Raw genomic sequence first — 26,563 nt, forward strand, 5'->3', positions numbered from 1 at the left:
GCTCCTCTTCCACCGAAGCCTCGGCTCTGGCGGGGGTCCTGTTTGTCAAAGCAGGGAAAAGAAGGTGTTGGAAGTGGAGACTGATGATTCAACACTGAGGTAGAGTTGATTTGTGACTGAAGGCTTCGCTCTGGAAATTCCTGGAAAGGCTGCTTCTAGTAATGGAGATGCCACATTGATGACTCAGGTTTTGCTGAGCGTGTTGTGGCGAGCGTTTTCCCCTCAGTGATGATGCGTCTGCCTGCAGGCTGCTGCAGCTTCCTGCTGCGATGACGTTGCTGCTCTCAGCTCATCTGTTTCCACCTGAGCTCAGATGTCTTTACCCACAACCATGATGGCGAGGGATTCCGGAGTTTCTGCCGAACATTCCTGAGCCAGAGACAGGGATGAGGCGTGTTGAGGTCCAGCTCTCTCCTGGCAGGCCTCCCTGGTCCACCTTTGACCTGCAGACGATCTAGAAGCAGCAGCTCGTCTGGTCTTTAACTGCACGTCACCCGGCTGTGAGCGTCTCCTCACTGGCATCCAGCCGCAGCGCCAATCACACTCACAGCTCTTCTTTTGGCTTACAAAGTGACAAGAGTGGCTCCTGCCTACCTGAACCCCTCATCCAGGTCCACATGCCCTCTCGCCGCGACGCTCCACCTGTGAGAAACGGCTGGTGCTCCCAGCTCAGCGTGGCTCTGAATCTCTCGCCTGAATCTTCTCCTTTGTTGGTCCCAATGGCGGGATGAACTTCCCACCTCCATACAACCCTCAGAGCCCCTCCTGCTTTTAAGAGACAGTTGAAGGCTCAAGTGTTGCGGGAACATGAGGCCCTCAAACCTGAGCCTCCTCCTCTGACGAGGTCAGGAGGTCCGAGACCGGCTCTGAGTGAACGCTCAGCACTGACAGTGTTGGATACTGAAGGCGCTGAATGTTGAAGATGTTGTTGCTGCTGAATTACTGGTTGTGGTCAGTTGAGGTGAAATTATATTAAGAAAGAAAAAAAATCTGGCCCTTCTTCTGCCACCAGATGGCAGCACCTGCAGTCAATGAAACCAGAAGCAGCAACACAACACAACAATAAATTGAGTAAATGTAGGTTGAAAGGAAGTAAAGTAAGTTAGTACAGGTACAGTAGTACAACTACTAAGTAAATGAAGTGACTACTATTAGTTTCTGTCTCCTTTTAAAAGGCCTCAAAGAGAACACGAGAGACTGACCACGACAGAATGGTGCTTCAACCAAAACCAGACACAAATCGGAAGCAACAAGCTAATGTCAGCAGCGCTGCTAGCAGCGAGGAGCTCGTTGATGTAGCATTAGCAGCAACACCTGTGGGATCAGGAACACCGGTAACGATGGACTGACTGACCTCGTTACCGCAGATTGGTAGAGCTGTTGTTCTAATCTCAGATGACGTCAATGTCAGTGGATCATGACGTCCGGAGAGTTCTGGCAGCTTTACAGAGGAAAAAGTCACAATGGAGTAAAGACACAAAGGTCAAAGTGAGGACCAGCTGCTCTGCAGCACCAGTCACAACTGGCTTGTTGAGCAGGAACAGAGACACGTTGATCTTCCCCCCTCACAACTTCAGAGTGAAACTCTGCGGCCTTCACCAGCGATCCTCCCCGTCTCACTGCTCACTTCTAGAGAGACCACCGACAGTTCAGGCAAGAGCGCCTGTGACATCGCAACCCACTTGAAGTCTGTTGTAAAATGGTAGCGGCCGTGATGACCCTGCTGCTGAGTCCGACGGCGCCGTCGAATTATTGGGTTTTCATATCCAGACGGCAGCTTAAATCCCGTTCCTGACGTCTCACGGGTTTTAATGTCGCATTCACTCAGATTAGGAAGGTGACAGCTGTTGGTATTCAAGCAGATGTTTTACAGAAACCTGCCGTTGTCTGTGACTAAATGTGGCGTCCGTTTCACCGATGATGGAACTTACAATCGAAGTGTTGTTCAAGCACTTTTTCAGGGTCATGTGTTTAATGAGTGACTCCAGTTACAGCCCCTTCACCTGTCCTCCACCACTCTCTTGACTTTTACACATCAATTTGACAGTTCACTACACACAGATGTCCTTATTTGTCTCTTGTATGTTTATTTTGTTATTTTTATTGAGTTTATATCTTGGCGGCGTACCTGTTTTGATATGTTTTCATATGAAATAATTATCATTTGGTTTTTGTCTTTCTGCTGCCATCTTAACTTCTTGGCAGAAATGATTTTCACATGAAAATGTAGATTAAAGTCTATTTCCTGAAAGGTCTTCATATGAGTTGTACATAACAAACCCTTAAATTGGATAAATGACATTTTAATTGGAGATTGTGCAGCTGCACCACAATTCAACAATTTGTGGAATAGTTTCATAAAGTTCATACACCTGTGGACCCACTCACATGCGTCACATGTTCGCGTGCACTCCCACTCTGTCCTGCAGTTCAACCACTCTGACCAGGGAGTCTCCTCCCGTGGGGCTGGGTGGATGGAGGTGAATGGAAACCTGACCAGGGAGTCTCCTGCGGGTGCATGTTTAGCAGCAGCAAACTGTGTTTTAGAGGAAAACTGCAGTCGAAGCTGCTGTTTCTAGCGCTGCTGCTGAGAGCCCACAGACCACAGACGTGCACAACCACACACACTCGACGGCAACAATCAGGCTGACAGGGATACAGACTGTATATATACAGACCCTCAGGCCATCAGAAAGCAGCAGTGACAGCTTCTCTTTCAGGAGTACTTTTACTTCAGTCTACGGCAGTTTATACCATCATCAACATGTCATCGTGCTGTGCTTCTGTGGGCCTACTGGTCTTACTGGGAGCTGTGGTGGCCTTCAGCCACCCGGGCATCTACATCTCCAACAACATGTCAGAAGATTTCGAGACCGTTGCAGATGTGCTGGTGAGTTCTGAGATGTGCCTGCGGTGTTCCACAGGGCTCTATGTTAGATCCTTGGTTATTTGACCTTCATCTTCTCCACGGGTGATTTTCATGTTAATTAAGGAACTCGTGGGGAATGTTGGCAAACATGACTATACTATACTACACTATAATTTCAAATGTTGTTCCTGCAAGGTTAATGTTTGCTAACAGCAACATTCTCAGGGCGGTTTAGGGGTGTGTTTGAATTCTATAATCTACTGCCTCAGCAACTGAAGACACCTCTGGGAACAAATAAAAACTTCCCCATCAGCAATCAATGTTGTCAGAATATTTTCAGAACAAAAAATAATTTGGCTGGTTCTCTGCACCAGAACTACGACTTCTTATTAAGGGAGTATTCAGTGTTTTGAGGCTATTTTGAAGGGAGGTCGACTCTCCGACCTCTGTGGCCTTCAAACCCATGACAATTTAAAATCACAGACTTCCTCTGCACCTCTACCTGCTTTCACTTTCATTCAAATTCTTATCATGGAGATCCAACTTTTTGTCAGTTTTGATTTGACTGACATTCCACAGATTTTCTCAGATAAATCAAGATGACTAAGTGTGACTTGGCTATCTGAGCCCAATCTCAAAACATTTGTCTCAGAGTTGAACTGAAACCAGTTTACCTGTGTGTGGTTTCTTTAATCTTCTAGACAGCATGAAAACATCGGAGGTGAGATCGATGCTTGCTGCTATTGTTTTCTTTTGATGTTGATTTGATGTTAATATTTAAATCTTGCTGAATTTCACGTGACAGTAACCCTTCTCCGACAGTTGGTTAAACCATCAGTACATTTGCGTCCCACAAAAACAACAAATTCCCTCGGAGCCTCGTCAGTTTCCAAAACTATTAGAAATATGCACGATTTTTTTCGTTATGGTGGAAAAACGATAAAGATGCCTCAAAATTTCAAATTCAGGCGGATCATGGTGGTCAACAGTACTTCAGCTTTTCCCCGACTCCTGATGGGGACGCACACGACTTGTCAAACCTGTGCAAGAACTGAAATAATTTGAAATTCTGGTAAAATGGCCGCTAACCACGTTCCTTTTGTGCACTGCAGTGTTGAATTGATTGGAAAATAAAATATTTTTTATTGTAATAGCAAAACTGCATAAATATAGAGTCGTCCCAAGATTTATGTACTGTGAAAATAAGAAAAGTGATTGTGAAAAATGAAAAAGTGTCAAACGTTAGGCAGAAATGGCGGCTTTGTCTATCAGTGAGTATCTCACTTGGTTGGTCTGAAATATTGAAATGAGTTCTTGTGTATTTCAGAAACTGAAGGAGCCAGAGATCGGCGGCAGACCTCCCTTCAGTTCGGTCATCAGGAGCATCAATTCCTCTTGTCTGGTACAGCAACGCGTCTACTGTCAAAATTGCCAGAATAAATGTGAAAATTACAGGAGCCGAGATGGAGCCTTGGGGCGCTCCAAACCTGACGGGAGGCTTGGAAAACAATTTATCTGTGCAGCTTTGCTTTGCCGTGCTGCCATTCTGTTGGGGAGTGTATTTGATTTCCCCCCTCGTCTGCCTGCGCGTCATTTTAATGTTAATTATCCCACTGGTTAATATTCATGAAAATAAAGATGTGAAGTTGATGTTCTGCTTGGGAGGGGCAGTTAAAAACTTTTAGCAGCTCTTTGTTTGGGGAAAAGAAGTGTTATTTTTAAGATGGAAATGGCAAAGCGCTTCTAAAATGATGAATCAAGACAAAAGTTTGTGCCAGTCAAACCAGAGGCTGCATTTTTATTCAGTGTTCATTCGTGGAAACGAACCCTTTGCCTGCGCTGGCTGGCAGGAAGGATTTATTGTTCCAGTTCCTCATTTTCATCGACAGCCGGCGGTGAACATGCAGCGTAATGCAATGCTCGATATTTTTATTTAACCTTCATTTAACGAGGAAGTCACATTGAGATTGAAATTTATTTTATAAATAAGACAAAGACAAAAAAAACCTCAGAGTAGCAGCATGAAGTATCAACAACCTGCAACCTGATCCAAACACACTGGGCGCCGCTGGCAGGAATCGCTTCACTCGTTCTCCGTTCAAACCTAATTGAGCATTCGCGGTTCTCCGGGCCTGCAGATGGTTCCTGGACCAAAGCAGAACTCTAATTTGACTGAAGGAACTTTGAGCTGAAGCATTTCTGCGTCTGAGATTGTGAGTGTTGGATTATTGAGCCCTGCATGCTGACTGGCAGGCCTTCCTTCTGATCCACAGAGAAGAGATGAGGTCCTGCTGATGAACGCCACTCTGGACATCTACACGCGCATCTTCTCCACCATCCTGCAGCACAGCGAGCCCTCGGCTCTGTTGGACCGGGTCCCTAAATCTAGTAGACCCCAGCTGCATTCAGCCCTGACCAAACTCCAGCAGAAGATGGAGGTGCTGAAGACGCACCTGGCCCAGCTGACCAACAGCAAAGAGGACGTGATCAACAAGCTCAACAAAATACAGGTAACAAAGGTTCAGGCTTTCTTCCTTCTCTCACTATGACAGCATCATAGCCCCCCCCCCCCAACCAAGCCCTACGAAGACGAATGACTGGTTCCAATTTATTAGTAAGCAGGTAAAAATATATTTATATTTCACCTCCCACAAACAGAGAGCACTTTTCATTAAAAGATAAAATCCCAGTGACACAAATCCAGTCCCAACAGAAACATAAAAAGGCCGGTTCTGATTGGCTTGTTTTCCACCGTGATGATGCAGAGAAAGTTTGACTCAAGTCACTGAGAAGTTCCCAGCTTGACTCCTCCTCCGAAGACATTTTCTCCACCTAAAAAGTTTCAATTGTGAACTTTCAGGTTTCAAAAAACTAGAAAAGCTTCATTTTTTCAGCTTCAGCTTTTTTTGGTATTCAAACTACAATCTAATAAAATTGATGACATTTTCCACCTCAATATTGAAAAAAACATTTAAAAATCTAAAAATAAAAAACAAAAACTGAACGAAAGGTGATTGTGACACCGGGACGTAGTTCTGTAAAGCACCGCCCCCTCAGAGCCGTTCACCAGCTCGCATTTTCAGCCTCTTAGCAAATGAGAGCTCTACACAGACGGCGAAACGAAGGCGTAAGACCAGATGTCGCCATGGTGATGTGGTATTGTTTAGCTCGCTACATTTGACTTTTGTATTAACGATCGACACACATTAGCTCGAGACAAGTCCGGCTTGTTTCCAGTGTTTGTGCTAAGCTAGGCTGAGCTAGCATGCAGCTGCATGCTAACGAATGCCAGCCTGTTCAGCTCCGTGAGTGAAGGCTGGTGTGTCTGCAGGTGGACAACACCCTGGAGCAGAGGAGGGCGTTGGCTCAGTTCCTAGAGATCTACCAGGTGGCGTCTACGATTGGCTCCCGGAGCTGTGGACACGCCCACTCTTCTTCTACTAAATAAAGCACAGCAGCCATGATGAGGCCTGGGCTTTGGTTTCCATAACTACCGTCTCTTCAACAACATCCTGATTGATTAGTTGGTTGTGTATCAGCATAAGCATGCATTTTTTTAGTTATTTATTGTTATTTATGTGGTCACCTCTCATTCCAGTTCTTCACTTAAATTATATTTATTGTGTTATAATTTAAGAAATTTTACTCACGATTAATTTAACTTAAATTATTTGTTGTTGTTGCTCTTAAATTTTTTCTCTTTTTTGTAAAAATAAATGTTTTAAATAAACGTTTCTAAAAAGCACAAGGTTTATTTCACCCTTTGTAGCTTGAAGCTTCGTCATTGATGGCCTGAACTCTTGAACTATCGGTGGTTAATATGATCGAACAACAAGCTGCTGCCTGCGCGCCTTCACACATCAGCAGGTTTCATACGCACAGGCTGGTTTCGGTTGTAATTCGACAACAGTTTTTGATGATGTTGAGCTTAAAAACAGTCCAGGGTTTTAAATGTAAACGAAAATACGTTAAAATGTCAATTTCAAGTGCTCACTAACAGGAGATGAGAAGGTTCTCCCTCCTCCATCGCTTCTCAGTGACTCCAGAATGCAAGAAGAACCAGCCACGTAGATTTAGCTTGAAGCTAACAGAGACTGATGCTAACAGCAGCTAAACTGACCTGAAATCTTGACAAGGCCATCTGGTATAATCCAGGGTTTCTGATCCAGCAGGATGAGACAAACCAGGACTCCTTCAGTTTGCCCGTTTCAAACTCCAATCCAAGTGTTGTGGATTACTGATTTGAGGCTAGATTAGAAGACCTGGATTACACCAGACGACCTGGAGGCTCGGTAAATGAATGTTTTTGAGAAGTTCAGCTGTCGTGAGCTGTCAGTCTCCATCAGCTTCAAGCTAACGCTACGTGGCTGGATCCTCCTGCCTCCCACGAAATTATGATCCTTCAGCTCCTCTTCAGGTTCAAGGAGAACTTTATCGTCCCCATCGGGGAACTTGAATCAACATTAATACACACACACACACACACATATATATATGTGTGTGTGTGTGTGTGTGATCCTACAAGTTTCATTTGCATCTGAAGCTCTTGACTCTTTTTCTGCGCAGCATCACAGTCCAGATTAGCTCCAGATAATCTCAGATTATTTTCTTAAACCTTGCGTGTTGTGAATGGAATCAATTTGAGGCCTGCAAACTGCACTTCCTCATCAGTGCGGCGAGTTTTCAGTGGCATGTCGTGTTCGGGCACCTGCCCCGCCTCCTCAGCTCCGGCGCCGTTACCTTTGTCGTTTGTTCCACAAATGCAGCCGGGGTTCGAAGAGACAAACTAGAGACACGTCATGTGGAATTACTGGGGCAGCGTTCCTGTGACATCACGCTGACATCACTGTCACCCGTAATCGTATAGAGGGATTTCCCCTGTCATGATGTAACATAACACTTAAAGATGGATTAGTGGGTATGACCCCCCCCCCCCCCCCCCCCACGGGTCATTAATTAGCTGCTTGAAGGAGTCAGTCAGTGCGTTGACGGTCGACTTGTTGACGTCGTGGGTTCATGAACATCCCATCGAACACCCAGATATTCCCTCTCATCTGGTGGGTGTCATCTGCTCCCGTCCATGAAATCTGAGCTGACAGAATCAAATGTTTCAGCCAACAAACGTTTCTTGACCTGTGACAGGTTTTTGTGTTTTCGAGGAAGTTTGAGTCAGGCGGGACTGAGGGGTTCCCCCCAACCCCAGCAGGTGGGCCTCTCACCTCAGGCGAGAGAAAAGGTGGAAAATGAGCACTTGGCTTCAGAAAAACTGAGTCATTCCCCTCAGAGGGGGGTGTGGTGACTCGGAGGACACGGAGAACTTCATACTGAACTTCTGTCTCTTCAAAAAAAGGTCATGCCAACTTGCAGGGCTGCGTCAAAAAGGTCAGGAAGTGTTTCAGTGGCGCTTCACCTTTTATCTGTGAAGGACCTGAAACTTGGAATGACAGAACTTCTGTGGAACGTCTTTAGTAAAGCAGGTATGAAAAGAAACCACTGTGAATTCCACACAACTGGCTGAAGCAGGCTCCTGTCAGCCCTCTTCCTGTGTGGTCTCGGTCTGACTGGGTCGGGGATACCCACAGCTTTAACACCTGAACGTCAGCGTCTACCTGCCCAGCTTCCTGTTTCCTGCATTTCTTCTCCTCCTCCCTGCAGAGCTGCAGCTTCGCCCTCCGAGCTCTGAGGAGCCAGTAGAAAGATTCACAGCAGGGATGAAAGTCAGTCTGTGCTATTTCACAAAACACAATGGTAGCCGCTCGTGCCGGAGCGCGGCCGCCATCCTGACCAGCTTCAGACTGGAGGAACCACACGATTGAGACACCTGAATGTTCCAGTACTGCCTGTGAGTCCGGGCCTGTGGGCTCACGCTGGTTCTGCTGCCCTGGGCCGGACTAAAGCTTTTAAGAAAGCAAATCCAGTGGCCACCTTAAATGGGGAGAGACCCAGAGGTTGGAGGTCAGGGGTCAGGGGTCAGGGGCAGCTATGAGCGTCACCTGTGAGAAGATCCCGGTCTGAGTGGACCAGCTGAACGTTCACGTTCACTGGGAACAAACTTTGCGGTGACTGAACCAGGATGATGAAAACAGTGGGGGTGGGGGAGTCGGGGCTGGGTTGGTCCACGTGTGTCGTCACAATGAGACACCCCCCCCCTCCCCATTTACGATAAAATACTTTCCCTGAGCTTCATTTTCATTTTCATTTCCGAGCTTCTTTCTTGCCCTCACGTCTGATATTCTGGGTGTTCCTGCTGCTAGAATTCGCTCGTCTTGCATTTCCTAGCAGTTCTCTCATGTTGGCTTCGTGTACACACAGCAAACGTGCTGACAAGAAAGCCCCCAGGCGAACTATTCAGTTTCCTTTAAACCAAATGAGGGACTTCTCACTTTATGCCTTCAAACACTTCACACCCCGTCGCCAGCTCATGATATCATTTTCTCCTGCCGCGTGATGTCAGCGTGTTCTGCTGCTGCTGCTTCAACGCCGCTACTGCACGCGTTCCCGGTCCAGGACCTTCATTTGATCAAGTTACTGACTCAGTATGTGTCGTATCACCAACATGAGCGGCCCTCACAACACCGCCCAGAACACAGCGTAGCAACAATACAACAATAAAGCAACACAATACCACACAATGGATGTGATGACAGTCAATCAGGATCTACACGAGCTCGTGTTTACGTCCGTCATGCTGCTGACTCAGCATTCGCATCGAATCCAAACTGTTTCATTCAGTTTGTTAGAACAAAAGTTGCAAAGTTGCACACTGTTACTGAGTACTGAGTGACTACGTGTATCTGCAGGAACGATCCTACTTCATCACTGCATGTTGTGGTATAATATCTGTTCTAGAGGCTGCAGTATCTGTACGGTGTCACGAAAAAAAAAACTCCTGTGAGATGTTCGTGGATGCATTTGATTTCTCAGCCCAAATAATCATGCAAACATTCACACTGTACATTAGCTATTAGCTACAAGCTATGAGCTATGAGCTATTTTCCCTGCAGAGCGGAGTGGGTGGGAAGTGTAAGCATCAGCTAGCTCAGGTCCAGGCTAGTTAGCTTAGCCCAATGGCTAGTGGTGGGTGGAAGTGTTAGCATCAGCTAGCTCAGGTCCAGGCTAGTTAGCTTAAACCAATGGCTGGTGGTGGGTGGGAAGTGTTAGCATCAGCTAGCTCAGGTCCAGGATGCTGGTGTGTCCAGCAGGAACCCTCCTCCTCATCATCATCAGTAGCAGCAGTCGCTCTTCTAGTCCTCAACCCAGAACCCAAGTTCCAGTGGAGCTTTGGAGGTGCTGCGTCAAATCACTGCGCCAAGTCAGGAAAGTAGTTCCGGCTACGTGTCTGATTCTACCACTACAACGTCTCCTCATGTTAAACTGGTATTCATCACCAAGGTTACACACAACCCTCCTGATATTAATGCAGGCAGAGACGCAGCTACGCTAACACTTCCCACCCACTACCATTCATTGTGCTAAGCTAACTAGCCTGGGTTTCCATTGTATTGTGAATGTTCTTTGTAACCATCATTTTACTGATGCAGGCAAAGACCATTTAGGCGAAAAGTTCATTTTGATGACCTTTACAAGCGGGGATAATAGATTTACTCCAACATTCATTTCTGTTTATATATATGTGTATATATATATATATATATATATGTGTGTGTGTGTGTGTGTGTATGTATGTTGTAGTATATTTATATTTATAAATTCACTTCACTCCATCATCCATGAAATAAAACCTTGAGATATTGTAGTACTGAAGATAATAAAGTACTCATGGAAACCAGGAGATACTGTAGTACTGATGAAGGTGCTGTAGTACTGATGAAGATTCTTTAGTAGTGATGAAGGTACTGTAGTACTGATGAAGGTGCTGTAGTACTGATGAAGATGCTGTAGTACTGATGAAGATGCTGTAGTACTGATGAAGATACTGTAGTAGTGATAAAGGTACTGTAGTACTGATGAAGGTGCTGTAGTACTGATGAAGATGCTGTAGTACTGATGAAGATACTGTAGTAGTGATGAAGATACTGTAGTACTGATGAAGATGCTGTAGTACTGACGAAGGTGCTGTAGTACTGATGAAGATGCTGTAGTACTGATGAAGATACTGTAGTAGTGATGAAGATGCTGTAGTACTGATGAAGGTGCTGTAGTAGTGATGAAGATACTGTAGTAGTGATGAAGATACTGTAGTACTGATGAAGATGCTGTAGTACTGATGAAGGTGCTGTAGTACTGATGAAGATGCTGTAGTACTGATGAAGATACTGTAGTACTGATGAAGGTGCTGTAGTACTGATGAAGGTACTGTAGTACTGATGAAGATACTGTAGTACTGATGAAGATGCTGTAGTAGTGATGAAGATACTGTAGTACTGATGAAGATGCTGTAGTACTGATGAAGATACTGTAGTACTGATGAAGATGCTGTAGTACTGATGAAGATACTGTAGTAGTGATGAAGATACTGTAGTACTGATGAAGGTGCTGTAGTACTGATGAAGATGCTGTAGTACTGATGAAGATACTGTGATGAAGTTTGAGTTTTTTTTTGCTGTTACAACCAAACTGGTTCTGTCACTCCAGCTGTGGGTGCTGCTGGTCACCAGTGCTGCTGGTCACCAGTGCTGCTGGTCACCAGTGCTGCTCCCACTGCACCGGTGACATCATCAGGTCCATCAGCCTCTGGAGGTCGACCCTTCAGGAGCAGATGTTGAACATGTGGGAGACCTCACACTCTTCTGTGAAGTTTGGTGATTTAAAGGAAACTACACAACCACATTTTCACACCTCGATCATCAGCACGCCGCTCTCTCCCCCCGATGCGTCTCTGAGTTATAAATATAAGCTTTCATGACAAACCAACAGAGAGACGAGCAGAGGACCAGAGTCACTCATCAAGCAGACGCACGCCGAGACAAAACAAGACGCCGAGACAAGACGCCGAGACAAAACAAGACGCCGAGACAAGACGCCGAGACAAGACGCCGGGACAAGACGCCGAGACAAAACAAGACGCCGAAACAAGACGCCGAGACAAGACGCCGAGACAAAACAAGACGCCGAGACAGCCCGCTGGTCAGACGCTTCCCAGGCCCCGGCCAGGTCAAAGCCCAGGAAAGTTTGCGACGAGTTAAGAGAGATACCGCCAGCAAGTGGACATCATGGTTCTCCCTGCCAGAGCGGTGGTGTGTATGTCGCTGTGGTTGTGTGTGTGTCAGGCCAGAGGTTCTCACGTCCCTCAGAAGATGAACAGAACCATCATGAACCTCCTGGAACACTACGTGAGTACTGCAAGTACAAATACTACTGATGGAACAGACACTGCAGTGCTACTTTGGTTTCCTCCCCTCAGATCTTTGCAACCACACACACACACACACACACACACACACACACACACACACACACACACACACACACACACACACACTAATCGTTCCTCCTCCTGCAACGTGCATCGTTATCTTCTACCTGTCAATCACCTGTGACGCAGCCTGGAGAGCTCCAGGTTGTTTCACTTGGTAAATTATTACTGTTGAGTTCAATGCCATCAACATTCATTCGTTCATTCGTTCATTCATTCAGTCCCAGATGTTGCATTCAAGGACTCAGGCATCACTCACGACTGTTAGTGACGAATAAGTTTTGTTGTTCAGATGTGATTTTCTGATAACAGAGTTGGTCCATGAACGCATCACAGGGAGGCAACAACTTTTAGAAAGTTTTTGTGTGATTGTTCCAGGTGACACTGAAACCTTCGATGTACAAGTCCTTGTTTTAAGGAAAGAACCAGAGTTCCTGTGTTTGCACAGTTTAAAGATGCTGGCTGTTTGATGGCCTGACTCCTCTGTTTGCAGAAGATCAGCAACGGCGAGAGGTTCAACGGGCCGCCCGTCTTCTCCAGAGAGTTCCTGACTGGAAAAACGGAGGTGAATATAAGTCCATTAATTCAGTTGCACTTCTGTGTCAGCAGGAAAATAAACAATCTTTATGGATGCGTTCGGTGTCTGTTGGGTTTTGGCAGCTTTACCCAAAATGTTCAGGATGTAAAACTACAGTCGAGCCTCCTGGGCGCTTCTCCCTCAGTGGGAGATCCTCAGATGTGTAGAACTGCTCACATGGAGGAGAACGTGCTTGACTCGGGGTCACCAAGCGTTCTCCACCAGAAGAAGTCTGAACTTGCAAGCAAGCAGACGGCAAGTTTCAAGTCTCGCTGTGAATGTCTGGCTTTTAAAAGAGCGCAGTCATATCAGTCTGATGTTTGTGTGTCGGGGAGCGGACATTAGCTTAGCTTAGCATAAACACCGGATGGCGGGCAGGGACGGATGGCGCGGCTCTGCCTCAAGTTCAAAAACCCACAGACACACCAATGTGAGGGTTTCTCGCGAATGTGGTAACAAACTGTAAAAGAGGGTTTCTTATTTCCCTGATTATACTTTGTTCTGTTCAGTTCCAAACATCTCGTACTAGCAACACCTTCCCGTCCAAGTATTGCAACCGTAAAATATCTGCCAATGTTCGCGTCAACTCACATTCCAAAAACACATTTCCAAGTTTTCCAGACCTTAAATGACTTGATCAGTTGACAGATTGCCGATTGAAATAAGAATTAATTCTCCATTACATTTACATGAAATAAAAAGTTGCTTTTGCCACGTAAATGTAACAGAATAAACAAGAAGAGCAGACAGAAGCATGTCAGCTCCAAATGCATCAAACGTGTTGGTGATGACTGCTCAGTTTGCTGCCGATGAAACCCAGCGAAGCGAGGCTGACCTGGAGCGTCGTCTGCATGGAGACTGGTTTAGGCTGGCTCCCTCCGTGTCGCTGCTCTTTCTTTGTACTCTGGTGCGTGACTGGGCCCACCTTTAGATGTTAGGGTTTGGGATTCTTGACTTTTACAAACTCTTTAAAAACTCGGGGCCGTAAATTGGTTCAACTTTGCAAAAAACAGCTTTATTTTAATTGTATGTCTTTTACTTCGACTGAGCCCTGGAGCTGCAGGTGCAGAGGCTCATCGACCTCTCGACCCCCCACACCCACGCCTCTCTGGATTTTCCTGTGTGGTTTTTCCTCACTTTAACGTTCATTAAATGTTTCCGCAGACTCATCAGCGACCAGGCTGAGTGGGAAGTAGTTGAGCATGTTTCAGAGACTCACAAGGACACTGATTTCCATGTGGGGTCGTTGTCCCGTTTTCAGAGGACTTAAATGCGTCACAGAGCACTTTGAAAGCTGACCAGATGGAGGTCGTGATGTCATAATCCGAGAGCTCGCCACAAATCTCCTAAAATGTGTCAAGAGAAGCTCTCAGACTGATGAACACCGGTGGAGAAGTTGAGTTTGGTACCGAATTGGGTGATTAAATGCCATCAGACTTATTGACCTTTGAACTCTTTGAGTTTTTGCATCCAAATGAGATTTAATCCTCATAAGAGCTCCCCTGTGAACCTGGTGAGTGAGGGGGCCGCACACTCCTTCCACCGCGAGGGACCCAGAGCAGCAGCAGTCGCGGCGTTCGCCCTCCAGCTCCTGGCTCCACTTCCCTCTCTTTAAAAGTAACCAGATTTGGGACCATTACAAAGAAGTCAAACCTTGTGTCTGATGACCCGTGTTTGCTCTCACAGGCAAACCAGGTGTTTATGGTAGGAGTTCTGGAGGCCTATGAGAAGCTGCTGGGCACGATGCTCCAGCAGCAGCCAACGCCAAGTCCCCAGGCGGCAGCCGCCGGAGCCATCGGCAGTAGTGACAGTGCCGCTGAACCACGAGCCAGCGAGGATGTCAGGACAGACCTGAGCTACATCCTGAAGATGGTGAAGGAGCTGAAGACGCACCATTACCAGAAGCAGAGGAGGCTTCTGAAGGGTCTGCGTGACCTCGATCACATCCAGGTACACACACGAGCACTTCCTCTTCACCTGAGACTCACAGCATTAACAGCTGTGTGTGTGTGTGTGTGTGTGTGTGTGTGTATAGTGGATGTTAGAATAATGATATTATCGTGAATAATAACATAAACATCGTAAAAACATTTGAATAAAATAATCAGTAAGTAGGGCCCCTGTATAAGACCAACATAAAACCAGCATAAGACTAGCATAAGACTAGCATAGGACTAGCATAAGACTGGCATAAGTCTAGCATAGGACTAGCATAAGACTAGCATAAGATTGGCATAAGACTAGCATAGGACTATCATAAGACTAGCATAAGACTAGCACAAGACTGGCATAAGTCTAGCATAGGACTAGCATAAGACTAGCATAAGACTAGCATAAGACTAGCATAGGACTAGCATAGGACTAACATAAGACTAACATAGGACTAGCATAAGACTAGCATAAGACTAGCATAAGACTAGCATAGGACTAACATAAGACTAGCATAGGACTAACATAAGACTAACATAAGACTAGCATAAGACTAACATAGGACTAGCATAAGACTAGCATAAGACTAGCATAAGACTAGCATAGGACTAACATAAGACTAGCATAGGACTAACATAAGACTAACATAAGACTAACATAAGACTAGCATAAGACTAGCATAGGACTAGCATAAGACTAGCATAAGACTAGCATAAGACTAGCATAGGACTAGCATAGGAGTAACATAAGACTAACATAGGACTAGCATAAGACTAGGATAAGACTAGCATAAGACTAGCATAGGACTAACATAAGACTAGCATAGGACTAACATAAGACTAGCATAAGACTAGCATAAGACTAGCATAAGACTAGCATAGGACTAACATAAGACTAGCATAGGACTAACATAAGACTAACATAAGACTAGCATAAGACTAACATAGGACTAGCATAAGACTAGCATAAGACTAGCATAAGACTAGCATAGGACTAACATAAGACTAGCATAGGACTAACATAAGACTAACATAAGACTAACATAAGACTAGCATAGGACTAGCATAAGACTAGCATAAGACTAGCATAAGACTAGCATAGGACTAGCATAGGAGTAACATAAGACTAACATAGGACTAGCATAAGACTAGGATAAGACTAGCATAAGACTAGCATAGGACTAACATAAGACTAGCATAGGACTAACATAAGACTAATATAAGACTAGCATAAGACTAGCATAAGACTAGCATAGGACTAACATAAGACTAGCATAGGACTAGCATAAGACTAACGTGAGACTAATTAGACAATTGTAAATGTTAATTTCCCTCCTCTTTTCTTGCCTTCCTCCAGAATGATAACTTGCTCGTCCAGAGCAAAGCATTGTGGGAGCTGATTTGGCTCTACGAGGTGGCGAGCTCATTGCCGAACCAGGTGGTGGAGAGACAGCGGCAGCGGCGGCAGGCAAAAAGGGTCAAACCTTTCCTCAGAGGCTAAAATGGCAAAACCTCAAATATGATGTCACTGATGATGAGAAGAGTTTCAGCTGGTTTGATGACATCATAAGATCTTAAACAGAAGAACGTAGTCATCTCAGGTACACAACAGCATGACCCACACGTGCCTGCGTGGGAATCGTTCCTCACAGCAGAACTAGAAATGTAAAATCCCAGCTGGAACAGAATCTTCCAGGAAATGTGCCTGGAACCTGGATCGACATGTTTTCACCTGACTGGTCGTTCTTGTTTGCAGGAACAATAATTTAAGTAGCGCTTCACCTGCCAAATGTGACTTGATCCCTTCTGGAAATTTCTACGACTTTCACTGTTAGTAAGAGAAGCAGGATTTTTAATAACCCTGAAAAGAAGTCCTTCACTTTCTAGTTGAACTGATGATGATGTTTACAGTAAAAAAAATGCACTGTTCTTAAAAATGCTATGGGTTTTCTGAAGCACTTGACTGTCCAGGGACTCTCCTGTTGCAGTTCCAGTACTGCTCCTCAGGGTGTTTAAAATCTGAGTGAAATTTTGTATTTTTCTATATTTATTTTTCTATTTAAGGTGCTTATTTAATACCAAATCCTATTGCTGAGATAGATTGTTGATTATTTATTATGTATTTATTGATTGGCACACGGAGATCATTGCAACTGAATAAAACAGAAAAAACGTGATCTTGTTTTGTCGTTTCTTTAACTTGAGCTCTTGAGTCCACGAGGCCCGGCGCCGTCAAGCGCGACTCATTATCTCATGAACTAAGTTCTGTTGGATCCCTGGTGAGAGGAGCGGAACCAGGTGTCCTGTAAAGGTGAGATACCAGATAAGTTAACATCAGAGCAAAGATGGAGCAATGCTAACACTTCCCAGCCACCACCATTCGTTGTGCTAAGCTAGCTAGCCTGGTCTCAGCTCCCTGGACAGAGCCTCCCAGGATGATGGTGGCCGTGAGCCGTCCTGTGTTTTACTGTCGCTTGAAAGGGGTTTTTTGCATGTGAGGGAACTTCCACCTCTTCAAGACAAAGAGCTGTGAAGAAAACAAGTCGTGATCCCGTCGGTCGCGCTGCTCCGTTCCCATTACGACTTCTCGCCGGTTCACTGCGAGGTGACCACAGACGAAGCCGGCGCTGCAGCTCCAGCTGCTGTGGGGAAGCACAGCTCCAGTTCTTAGAAATCACCACCTCAAGCACAGCGCTCAGGTGCATTGTGGGTAGGGGATGCAGTTACTGTAAAAGAAAGCAACCTGCTGTTTACCAAAAGTCATATCGCAGGAAGTGACCTCATGCTGTGGGAGAGGACTTCTGAAGCCCCCCAGCGTGAGTCCACACCGCTGAGTAACTGTCCTGAGTGACACTGCAGCTCCTTCCAGGTGACAGGTGACCTCCTGCAGACCGGCGAGCGCATGCGCGCAGAAGCAGGTCCCACTTTGTTCACTGGCATCATAAAATATTCTGCCGCAGGAATTTAAGGTTCTGTTACGTTGGTGGTGGCTGAGGGCGGGGGGCAGCGGGGGGCAGCGGGGAGCAGCAGGGGGCGCAGCAGGGGGAGCAGCAGGGGGCGCAGCAGGGGGAGCAGCAGCGTATCGCTGCGCTGGTGCTGTTCTGCGTCCTGCCAGAGTGAAACTGGTGAAGGAAGAACCGAGACTTCGCATGACATTTGTGCTGCAAACAGAGGGGTGGGGGGTTGGGGGGGGGCATCGTGGGGGTGGACGAGATGGAAAACTTGATACCAAACAAAAACCCATCTGCACCCTGTGAGTCCATGTGGGTTTGTGTGCGTTTCGGTGTGAGTCAGCACGCGGCGCTTGCAGGAGAGGAAACAAGTTTGAACAAATGACTGAACGAGTTTGCTGCTGCAAGCGTGGCGTCCTGCTGTTTACAGCCCACCGACATGTTGTTGTTTACTGCTTTGTGGTTTGGTAATTCATAGTCTTGTTGTTTGTTTTATTGCCGTCCGTTACCTCGTAGTTTGTTTCCTGTAGTTTAACTTGTCATTTATTTTCTCAGTTATTTTGTTGGTGATTTGTTCTTTTGTCATTTGAGTTTATTTGTTGTTCGTGTGTTGTGTCACTAACCCCCGACGGACTTTAATGTTCTTCACTTCCAGAAGAAGCGGGTAAATAAAGGACCTGGTATCACATGAAGCTCCTCAGCAGGTTGACTCACTTCAGCCTCTTTACTGGCCTAGAGACTGGAGGTGAAGTGAAACCAGCTGGTTCCCAGTTCAGCGCTCTGACGCGTCAGCAGCTCGCCAACACATCGACACACAGGTGCTGCTCACTTCTGCTGTCAAGTTGTTTCCTGTTGCAGAGGAAGTTCTGAGTAGGTTCACTGCAACCACACACACACACACACACACACACACACACACACACACACACACACACACACACACACACACACACACACACACACACACACACACACACACACACACTCTCACTCATAAGAAGATTTGACTCTGCAGGTTTCAGGCTCTCTGTCGTTACACTGTCTGTCGTTGTTATTACAGGGTTACTAACCTGTCTTATATTTTCTGGGCGCTGCTCTGCTTCAGCGGGTCACCAGACCAGGCCGCCTTCATTCATTGATGCTGGTAGAAACTACGCCTTGATCCGTAGAGGAACTCCAGGTCGGTCGTGAACTTGGGCAGCAGCTGATATGCAGTAACACGCTTCAACCGCTAGATGGCAGCACGTGACCCAGCCCGAGCGACTTCCTCACCCCGCTGAGGGGCCGAGACTGACGTCATTACTCAGGACTCGCTGCTCACACGCCAGGTGACAAAAGAACAGTAAGTAAAACAAAACCAAATGCAAGTATTTATTCAAACTGCAGTCTTTACTCACCTAAAAGTAAAGAGGTTCAGGTTCTAAAATATACTCAGGTCTTTAAAGTACTGAGTATTTAAACTCATAAACAGTGCATGACGATATGTTATTCTAATGTGATGTTAGCGCCACATGGTGGAGGAAGTTTTCTGCCTCCATCAACAAAACTCTCCTCTCGTTCCCTTGTCACTATGGTAACGAGTCCGTTTTACAGGGCAGGAAAACTACTCAAGTACCTATGTATTTGTACTCAGTTACTTCTCACTTCTGAGTAACGGTTAAGAAGTACAGGCCTTTGAATGACTCAGTGGTATAAAGTACAGTGTTTTTCACTGCCCTTTGTTGTTCTTAAGAAAATGACAAAAATATCCCAACTAAATAAAATAAGATAGAAATAAAGGGTGCAGTGCATCTTGAGACAGTAGTGTGGTCGGAGTACTATGTATTTTACATCATTTTTTTGTCTGTTGAGCATCAAAACTATTGTTCTGTACTTTTACTTCTACTATAACTGAAGCTGAACGCAGCTCAGCTACCAATCCAAACAGGCTGCTTCCCTACAAGCTGATATCTTCCACGTCATGCGTGTGTGTGCATGTGTGTGTGTGTGTGTGTATGTGTGTGAGAGAGAGAGAGAGAGAGAGAGTCGTATGATGATGCTGGAAATAAACTGACCTCTGACCTCACAAATCTGACACCAACACACTCACTTTTCCATTTGTCCTGAACTCAGAGACCCTCGGAGAGGATCGGACGATCGACATTCAATCAGAGAGAGCGAGAGAGCGAGGACAGTTTCCATGACAGCTTTTATATTTAGTGGTTTCAACATGGCGGCAGAAGGTGAGTGAGAAGGTGACGGGGGAACGAGAGTACTATTGCTCTCGTACTCTAGCATTCGGAACCAGAATCTTTTGGACACACCTCATCCCTGACATGCTAACTTCCTGTTGGACTACAAACACACCTCATCCCTGACATGCTAACTTCCTGTTGGACTACAAACACACCTCATCCCTGACATGATCACTTCCTGTTGGACTACAAACACACCTCATCCCTGACATGCTAACTTCCTGTTGGACTAAAAACACACCTCATCCCCTGACATGCTAACTTCCTGTTGGACTACAAACACACCTCATCCCTGACATGCTAACTTCCTCCTGGACTACAAACACACCTCATCCCTGACATGCTAACTTCCTCCTGGACTACAAACACACCTCATCCCTGACATGCTAACTTCCTCCTGGACTACAAACACACCTCACCCCTGCAGCGCTTAACTCACAGAAGATTCTATTGATTAATAGTAAACAAATAATGACACGAATGAGCTGAAGCTACGTTATAGCATCAGCGCTACACAGCCTTGGTTGTGTGTCAGTACAGTTATTGGACATTAATTTGGACCCATAATCCCTTGCAGCAGGTCACACTTTATCAGGTTACGGACATGGGTGTGTGAGTGTGCGTGTCCTTCATGATCTCCCGCTGAATGCAGTTTTAAATAGACACACATGAAGTCGGAGGACATGACACTGGCATAAATTCACTTCCTGAAGACGCTAACACGACTATAAACTGAGATGTCTGTCTTTAATGTGATGACTTGTGTTCATGGAGACGTGATTCTGTCAGGACGAGTCTCCACACGACATGGACAAACACACACACACACACACACACACACACACACACACACACACACACACACACACACACACATAGTGTCAGAGATGTTTGGGTGGTTATTCTGTGTTTTATAAAGTTTGCCTGATGCCTTGTTTCCACAAGTCAAGAACTGATCATGCTGAGTCAGAAGTACGTACCTGGCAAGGTGTGACCAGGCTGGGTTAAGAGGCTAATTTGGACTGTCTTTTTTTTTTTTTTTTGGCACTGAGATATTTGGAACGTCTCTTTTGAACCTTTCAGAATATAGCAGTAGCCTTTTAGCTCACCTGTAGCCCATTAGCTTGTTTTTGCCAGCTCTCAATAAAGTCAGTATTAAATCCGAAGTAAACAATCAACTTTTTCAATGTTCTTAAGAAATGTACCAGACCCACGGTAAATGCTGAAGTCACGTTTCCAGAGTTTACCAGCGACTCTGGTGAGATTATGTGGACACGAGATATAAAAGAGAAAATCTTCTCTCTTCAGCTGAAACTGTCCTCACAAATATAGATAAACCCAGTCAGGAGTGAGGCGCTCTCCATGTGTCCCGGGTGAATCCTATTTGTTTGACGTCAGGGCCGACAACCCAAACAGAAGAGTCCGGCTTAACCTCCATGGGCAGGTGAGGGCTGGCCCCCTGAGACGTTCACTGACCCTTCTTCATCAGACATCTTTGTTTCAACACCACAGAGCACCAAGGGTATGAGGTGTGTTTATGTTCCAACAGGAAGTGGTCATCTCCTGGTTCCTCCACCAACAGCAAGTGGTCATCTCCTGGTTCCTCCACCAACAGGAAGTGGTCATCTCCTGGTTCCTCCACCAACAGGAAGTGGTCATCTCCTGGTTCCTCCACCAACAGGAAGTGGTCATCTCCTGGCTCCTCCCCCAGCAGCCAATAGGATCGCTCCATGTGATTGTGGTGATTGAACCAGTAAATCAGCTCTGGTGAACAAAAGTTGATGATCTTCCAGGTTCAGTTCATCAAGATCATCTTCACTAATGAACCCTCTGATGATGCTGGAAGCCTGGATGCTACGGTTAGCAGTGCTAAGCTAACGTTAGCCTATGAAGGAGCAACACCAGGGTCACATGACTTCAAGGTCACCACCACCAAGCTTCAGGCTTTTGTGTGTCCCACTTAATTAAGGTGAACATTCTCAAAACTTGGTCAAGGCTAATATTAAACAAAAGGTTCAAATTTTAGGCATTGGTTTATATTGGTTCTATTCTTGAGTTCCGGTTCACCTGTATCAGGGGGAGCTTTTTAGGTGTAACACGCGAAGTGGGCGCATGGGTGAGGTCCACCAAAGCCCCGGCAAAACTCCGGCTGCTCTTGTAGAGGTGAGATGTGTCGTCATGCTCTCCCGCTCTTCTATAAAATAGGCGCTTTAGCGGTGACGTCATGTGGTTGAATCTGTCCGCGAGCGGAACACGCGCTGCTGTGTTTCCGTCGTGTTTTATCGTCTTAGTGCGGCCGTAGTTTCGGGTTCATTTGACGGCCCCCGCGTGTCTTTGTTCCCTGCTGCAGCCCAGGTGTGTTTCCTGACCCGGTGCTGTCTGTGCAGGTGCGTTCTGACTGTAAAATGTTAAAAAATGCGATTTTTGAGACGTGTTAGTGGTGAACTTTATTTTGAAACTGGAGTTTGGTAAGAGCTGTGACGTCAGAGGAGTACGCATTAGTTCAACATTCTCCATTACGCCTTTCACACTGAAAAATGCAGGTCAACTCGGGTTTTTGTACCACCAGCCTCACAGCGGGAGCTCAGACCCACGTCTGTGGCCGCGTGCCTGTGTTTTTCTCTCTCGTACGTCATCGCGCTGACGTCATCATGACACGTAAAATTGTGCCGTGTCTCAAAATGTGGTGATGTTCCAATAAATCTCTGTGTCCAGTACGGTTCCAGAAATCTCCTCTTCACCGCGAATGGCGAGCAGCTGGCGGACATCAGGATCTTGCCAGTGCGCTGCCACGATTGATAAAAAGAAGATGGCGGTACAAGTTGTTAATCAACACGGTGGCGCCTGCTCAGTTCACGTCAGGGTTCCTGGTTGGTGGGCGTTCCCCAGCAGAGATGAACTCACCTGAGATCATCCACATGGAACTGTTAGAACAACAGGAGTGGAGTGGCGTCTGGGGACATCAGCAGGAGACTGACCTCATGGCAGAGGCCCAAACTTGATTGACAGATGAGTGAGCAGCTCTCACAGCCCAGTTTTATTAATTTGTTTTTTTCCAGAGCTTCCACAATGACAGCCTGACAGGCGGCACAGTGACAAAATCAGGATGCGACAGGAAGGTCGCGGGAAACCTGAGACGACGCGGGTTGTCTTTGCACACTGCAGGCGAGCCGAGCAGAGCCGCTAAACACCCGGGTCGCTAGGAGGGTCGCCGGACGCAGGTCAAAATGCTGAGTCGACCCTTTCAGAGCGCTCAAACACCCGTGTGGACCCGCGTTTTCGGTGCAGTGTGAAAGGAGCAAAAGGCTGGAAGACTTCCCTTCAATAATGTGGTGGTGATCTTTATTGTTTCCTTATAATCGTTGTCAAGAAGGGCGTCGATTCTATGTGCATATTTCTATTGTAATTAGAAGAGTTTTTCTAAAGTTGTTGTTATTTATCTTATTTTACTACACATAATACAGGGAAACGGAAAGGAAACTGGCTGCTCTTGTTGTGAAGGCGGACTGTTCGCTACCTGCAGCCAGGTGTGTTTACTGACTCTGCGGACTCCGGCCTTTGCTCTCCGTGCAGAATAAACGAACAACCTCCAGTTCTCGGTGTGGTCATCCTTCAGTCTGGAAGCAACCATTTCACAGCTGCTACACAGAACCGGTGCCCTGACAAGGATCCATTGGTCATCCGCCGCCGATCGCCGAGGTTCTGCCGCGTGCCTGTGACACCTGGGACATGGAGTTGGTGGACCTGCGGATGTCGTTAGCTGCTGCAGTGATTGCTTATCGTGTATCGTATTGATACAAGGTTCCGTTTAAACGTATTTGTTCTTCTTTTCATTGCTGTCTGATTGTTTTTGTGAGACATGGCAGGCAGAGGTCAGAATACCTTTGAAGGTGCAGGGTTTGCTTCAGCACAGGTGGGTCCTCCGTGGCAAGGCTACGGCGCTCATGACGAGCCCTTCGACTCAGATGATTCACTCACTCCAGTCCAACGGCTACGTGGAGCCTGGTCGGTGAATCAATAGCCGGTCGTCTCCGTTCACATCAGTCCTCTGCAACTCAATCAGCTGAGTCGTTGATTGGTTGAAGCATGAGACACGACCGGTCCATCCAAGGTGAGCCTGGACGTCAGATCAGATGTGAGGGAACCCCCCCATGTATCGTGATGGAGATGATAAATATTCCATTCAGGTGTGAAGCCTCACAATCAGGTGCCCTGGAACGTGTGTTGAGTATGGGGGGGGCGCTGGAGCGCAACAAGCAGTCCGCCCCTGCTGCTACGCCTCAACTCATCCCCATGCGGTGTCCGTGGTAACACCTCCCACTCAGCACGAACCAATGCTCGAGAGAACGGCCATGTCTGAGCTGCCAAGGACTAGGAGACGGAGGTCACTGGGATCCAGCGGGGCAGCAACTCACCTGATCAGGGAAACTAAATCACTCACGCATGGGAGGGACGGTGTGAGTGACATCAGTGAGACCTCAGTGTACACAGAAACCCTAAAGTCTGCTCCACCTGGTGTCACTGTTGTTCCAGACCCTAATCCCGATCAATAAATCTGACAGCCGTTCCACACCAGAGGATAAAACCTCATTCAGGCTCTGCCAGACACGGGCCCATGGCTGGCGCCGTTGGTGACGAGGCTGAACCCATGCTTGAGGCTGCTGGCTCAGCAACGGAAACAAACTGCCCATCCTGATGTTGTGCTTGTTGGAACTCAAGTCAGGCCCAAATCCATTCACCACCTGAGGATGGAAGTGTGTGGGTGCACCTTTGGTGTGCCTGTCCTTGTGGTTCCGGGGCAGAAAGAGCAGTTGATTTTGGGCACAAATGCCACTGAGTTTGTGCTGAAGCAGGCTAAACAGTCTCCCTGTGCCTGGCCGGTTCTGAGCACCTGAGATCATGCAGTTACTCCACATGGTGTCTGGTGTCAGTGGATGGAAAGGCGACGCGATGCCAGACTTGATCAGGACTGCCAAACTGATGCGAGCAGGAACCCTTCTTCCAAAGCAAGAGCATTTGGTTTGGGGTGAGTTGCCAGCAGCCTCACCGGTCTCTGAAGGCAGTGCTGTTCTGGTTGAGCCCTTGAGAACACAAATCCACAAGAGAGGCATCGTTGTCTGCCGGACTGTTGTTTCTGTGAACGGTGAGAGACGGATCCCAGTCAGAATCTTGAACGGGTCTGAGCGCCACACCAAGGCAGCAGGTGCGTCCTCCTGCATTGCTAATGAGGATCTGGATGTGGCCTCTGAGCAAACTAGAACTGCTGAGGTCAGCGTGCAGAACCGCACAGTATTTGGTGAATCAGCCGCTGGCTCCTCCTCCATGTCTCAGCCTGTGTGAACTGGTGTTGGATGATGTGGATGCTTCCTGTGAGGTGACGGACCACTGGAAGTCACAACTGTTGCAGCATACAAAGGTACGAGGACGTCTTCTCAAGGAGCAAGCTTGATTGTGGGGTGGCTAAGGACTTTGTCCGATCAGCGACCATTCAGACCCCCGCATCGTTGTGTTCCACCAGGGGAATCTCGCAAGTTCTGGCAGATTTCTCCAGATTCACCAGAATCTGGTGATTTTTATTAAAGTTTGATTAATTAAGTCCTAATGTACGCTCATCCAGTCTGTTTTATTTTCTAAAAAAATAAACCAGTTCAACACAGGTCACTACTTCATTCTTTGACGGCTCAAATGTGTGCTGTCGTCAACTTTGTGTTTTGAGCACAAGGCATCAGAGCTCTGAGTTCACCAGATCGATGCATTTAACTTTAAAACGTCCCAGGTTTTCTTCCAGGGGGGAGCATGCTCCCGGACCCCCTAAAAGGTCCGAGGTTCACCCACCATCGTATCACAAAATCCTGTGGGAACACTGTAGTCCGTCTGGGTTTCTGGTCTGTAGAGGATGCTGAAGGAAGGAGCGGACGCATTGGTGGTCACGGACCATTTCACTAAGATGGGCCACGCCTTCCAGTGCTCGGACCAGTCAGCGAAGCCGGTCGCATGTGGGTTGTGGGCTAACTCCTTTTGTGTCTATGGATTCCCTCAAAGGATCCCGGCAGACCAGGGTGCAAATTTCGAAAGCCAGTTGATTCAGGAGCTCTCGCAGATTACCTGTGTGCGAAAGTCCAGAACAAACCCTTACCATCCTGTGAGGAACGGCTACCTAACCTGAGGGAATTAAATCAGGGCTCTACCCCCCAGGGAGAAGCAAAGATGGCCGTAGATGCAGAAAACACTGACCTTCGCATGTAACTGAACGGCTTGTGTCGCCTGTTGATGGACGCGTTCCCAGACTGCCAGTAGATGTGATTTTCTGTCGTGGAGAGAGACGATGACGTTACAGACTCTGACAGTTACATCAGAAGGTTGGGGGATGACCTCAAGGAGGCCCCGCGCTGGCCCGGGTCAGCGCCATTTCCAGTTACCTGTTTGACAAAGAGGTTCAAGGCACAGATATGAAAGATAAATAGAAGAATAATGTTCCAAATATAGAACAGAACTGCTCCAGTAAAACTGATGCTCGTTACCATGGTGACCTGTTTATACTGTCAATGACACGAGCGCGTGTGAGAGAGGAAACGTGCACGAGAGCAGATGTCGACAGGCGAGACCCTGAGTGTGTGAGTGTGTGTAC

The 26,563-nt window shown here is 46.8% G+C and overlaps 2 protein-coding genes and 1 long non-coding RNA gene across 7 annotated transcripts; all 3 read left to right on the top strand.

Moving 5' to 3' along the window:
- The first annotated feature begins 2,764 nt into the window (after positions 1-2,764).
- On the top strand, positions 2,765-6,516 carry LOC147262594 (uncharacterized). The gene is made up of 4 exons (XM_086202417.1): positions 2,765-2,890; positions 4,197-4,271; positions 5,143-5,379; positions 6,201-6,516. The coding sequence occupies exons 1-4, from the start codon at positions 2,765-2,767 to the stop codon at positions 6,315-6,317; spliced, it is 555 nt and encodes a 184-aa protein (XP_086058543.1). The 3' UTR covers positions 6,318-6,516.
- Positions 6,517-11,783: 5,267 nt separating this feature from the next.
- ifng1 (interferon gamma 1) lies at positions 11,784-16,887 on the top strand. Its single transcript, XM_086202418.1, has 4 exons — positions 11,784-12,162; positions 12,739-12,810; positions 14,509-14,772; positions 16,108-16,887. Exons 1-4 carry the CDS (start codon positions 12,043-12,045, stop codon positions 16,249-16,251), a joined length of 600 nt encoding a protein of 199 aa, XP_086058544.1. The 5' UTR covers positions 11,784-12,042; the 3' UTR covers positions 16,252-16,887.
- A 1,203-nt stretch (positions 16,888-18,090) lies between these two features.
- Positions 18,091-26,553, top strand: LOC147262596 (uncharacterized). Of its 5 annotated transcripts, XR_015112419.1 has the most exons (9): positions 18,091-18,168; positions 18,357-18,571; positions 18,807-19,043; positions 19,814-19,923; positions 21,268-21,379; positions 21,485-22,098; positions 22,995-23,267; positions 23,400-24,046; positions 24,123-26,553. It is a non-coding gene; the product is annotated as an uncharacterized LOC147262596 (long non-coding RNA). The 5 variants fall into 5 exon arrangements; XR_015112418.1 differs by having other exon boundaries at positions 23,400-26,553; XR_015112422.1 differs by having other exon boundaries at positions 22,995-23,264; positions 23,400-26,553.
- Positions 26,554-26,563: the final 10 nt, after the last annotated feature.

The sequence above is a fragment of the Aulostomus chinensis genome, chromosome 4 (genome assembly GCF_037954235.1).
Source record: "Aulostomus chinensis isolate RoL2024-O1b breed Wild chromosome 4, RoL_Achi_v1.0, whole genome shotgun sequence".
Classification (NCBI taxonomy): Eukaryota; Metazoa; Chordata; class Actinopteri; order Syngnathiformes; family Aulostomidae; genus Aulostomus; species Aulostomus chinensis.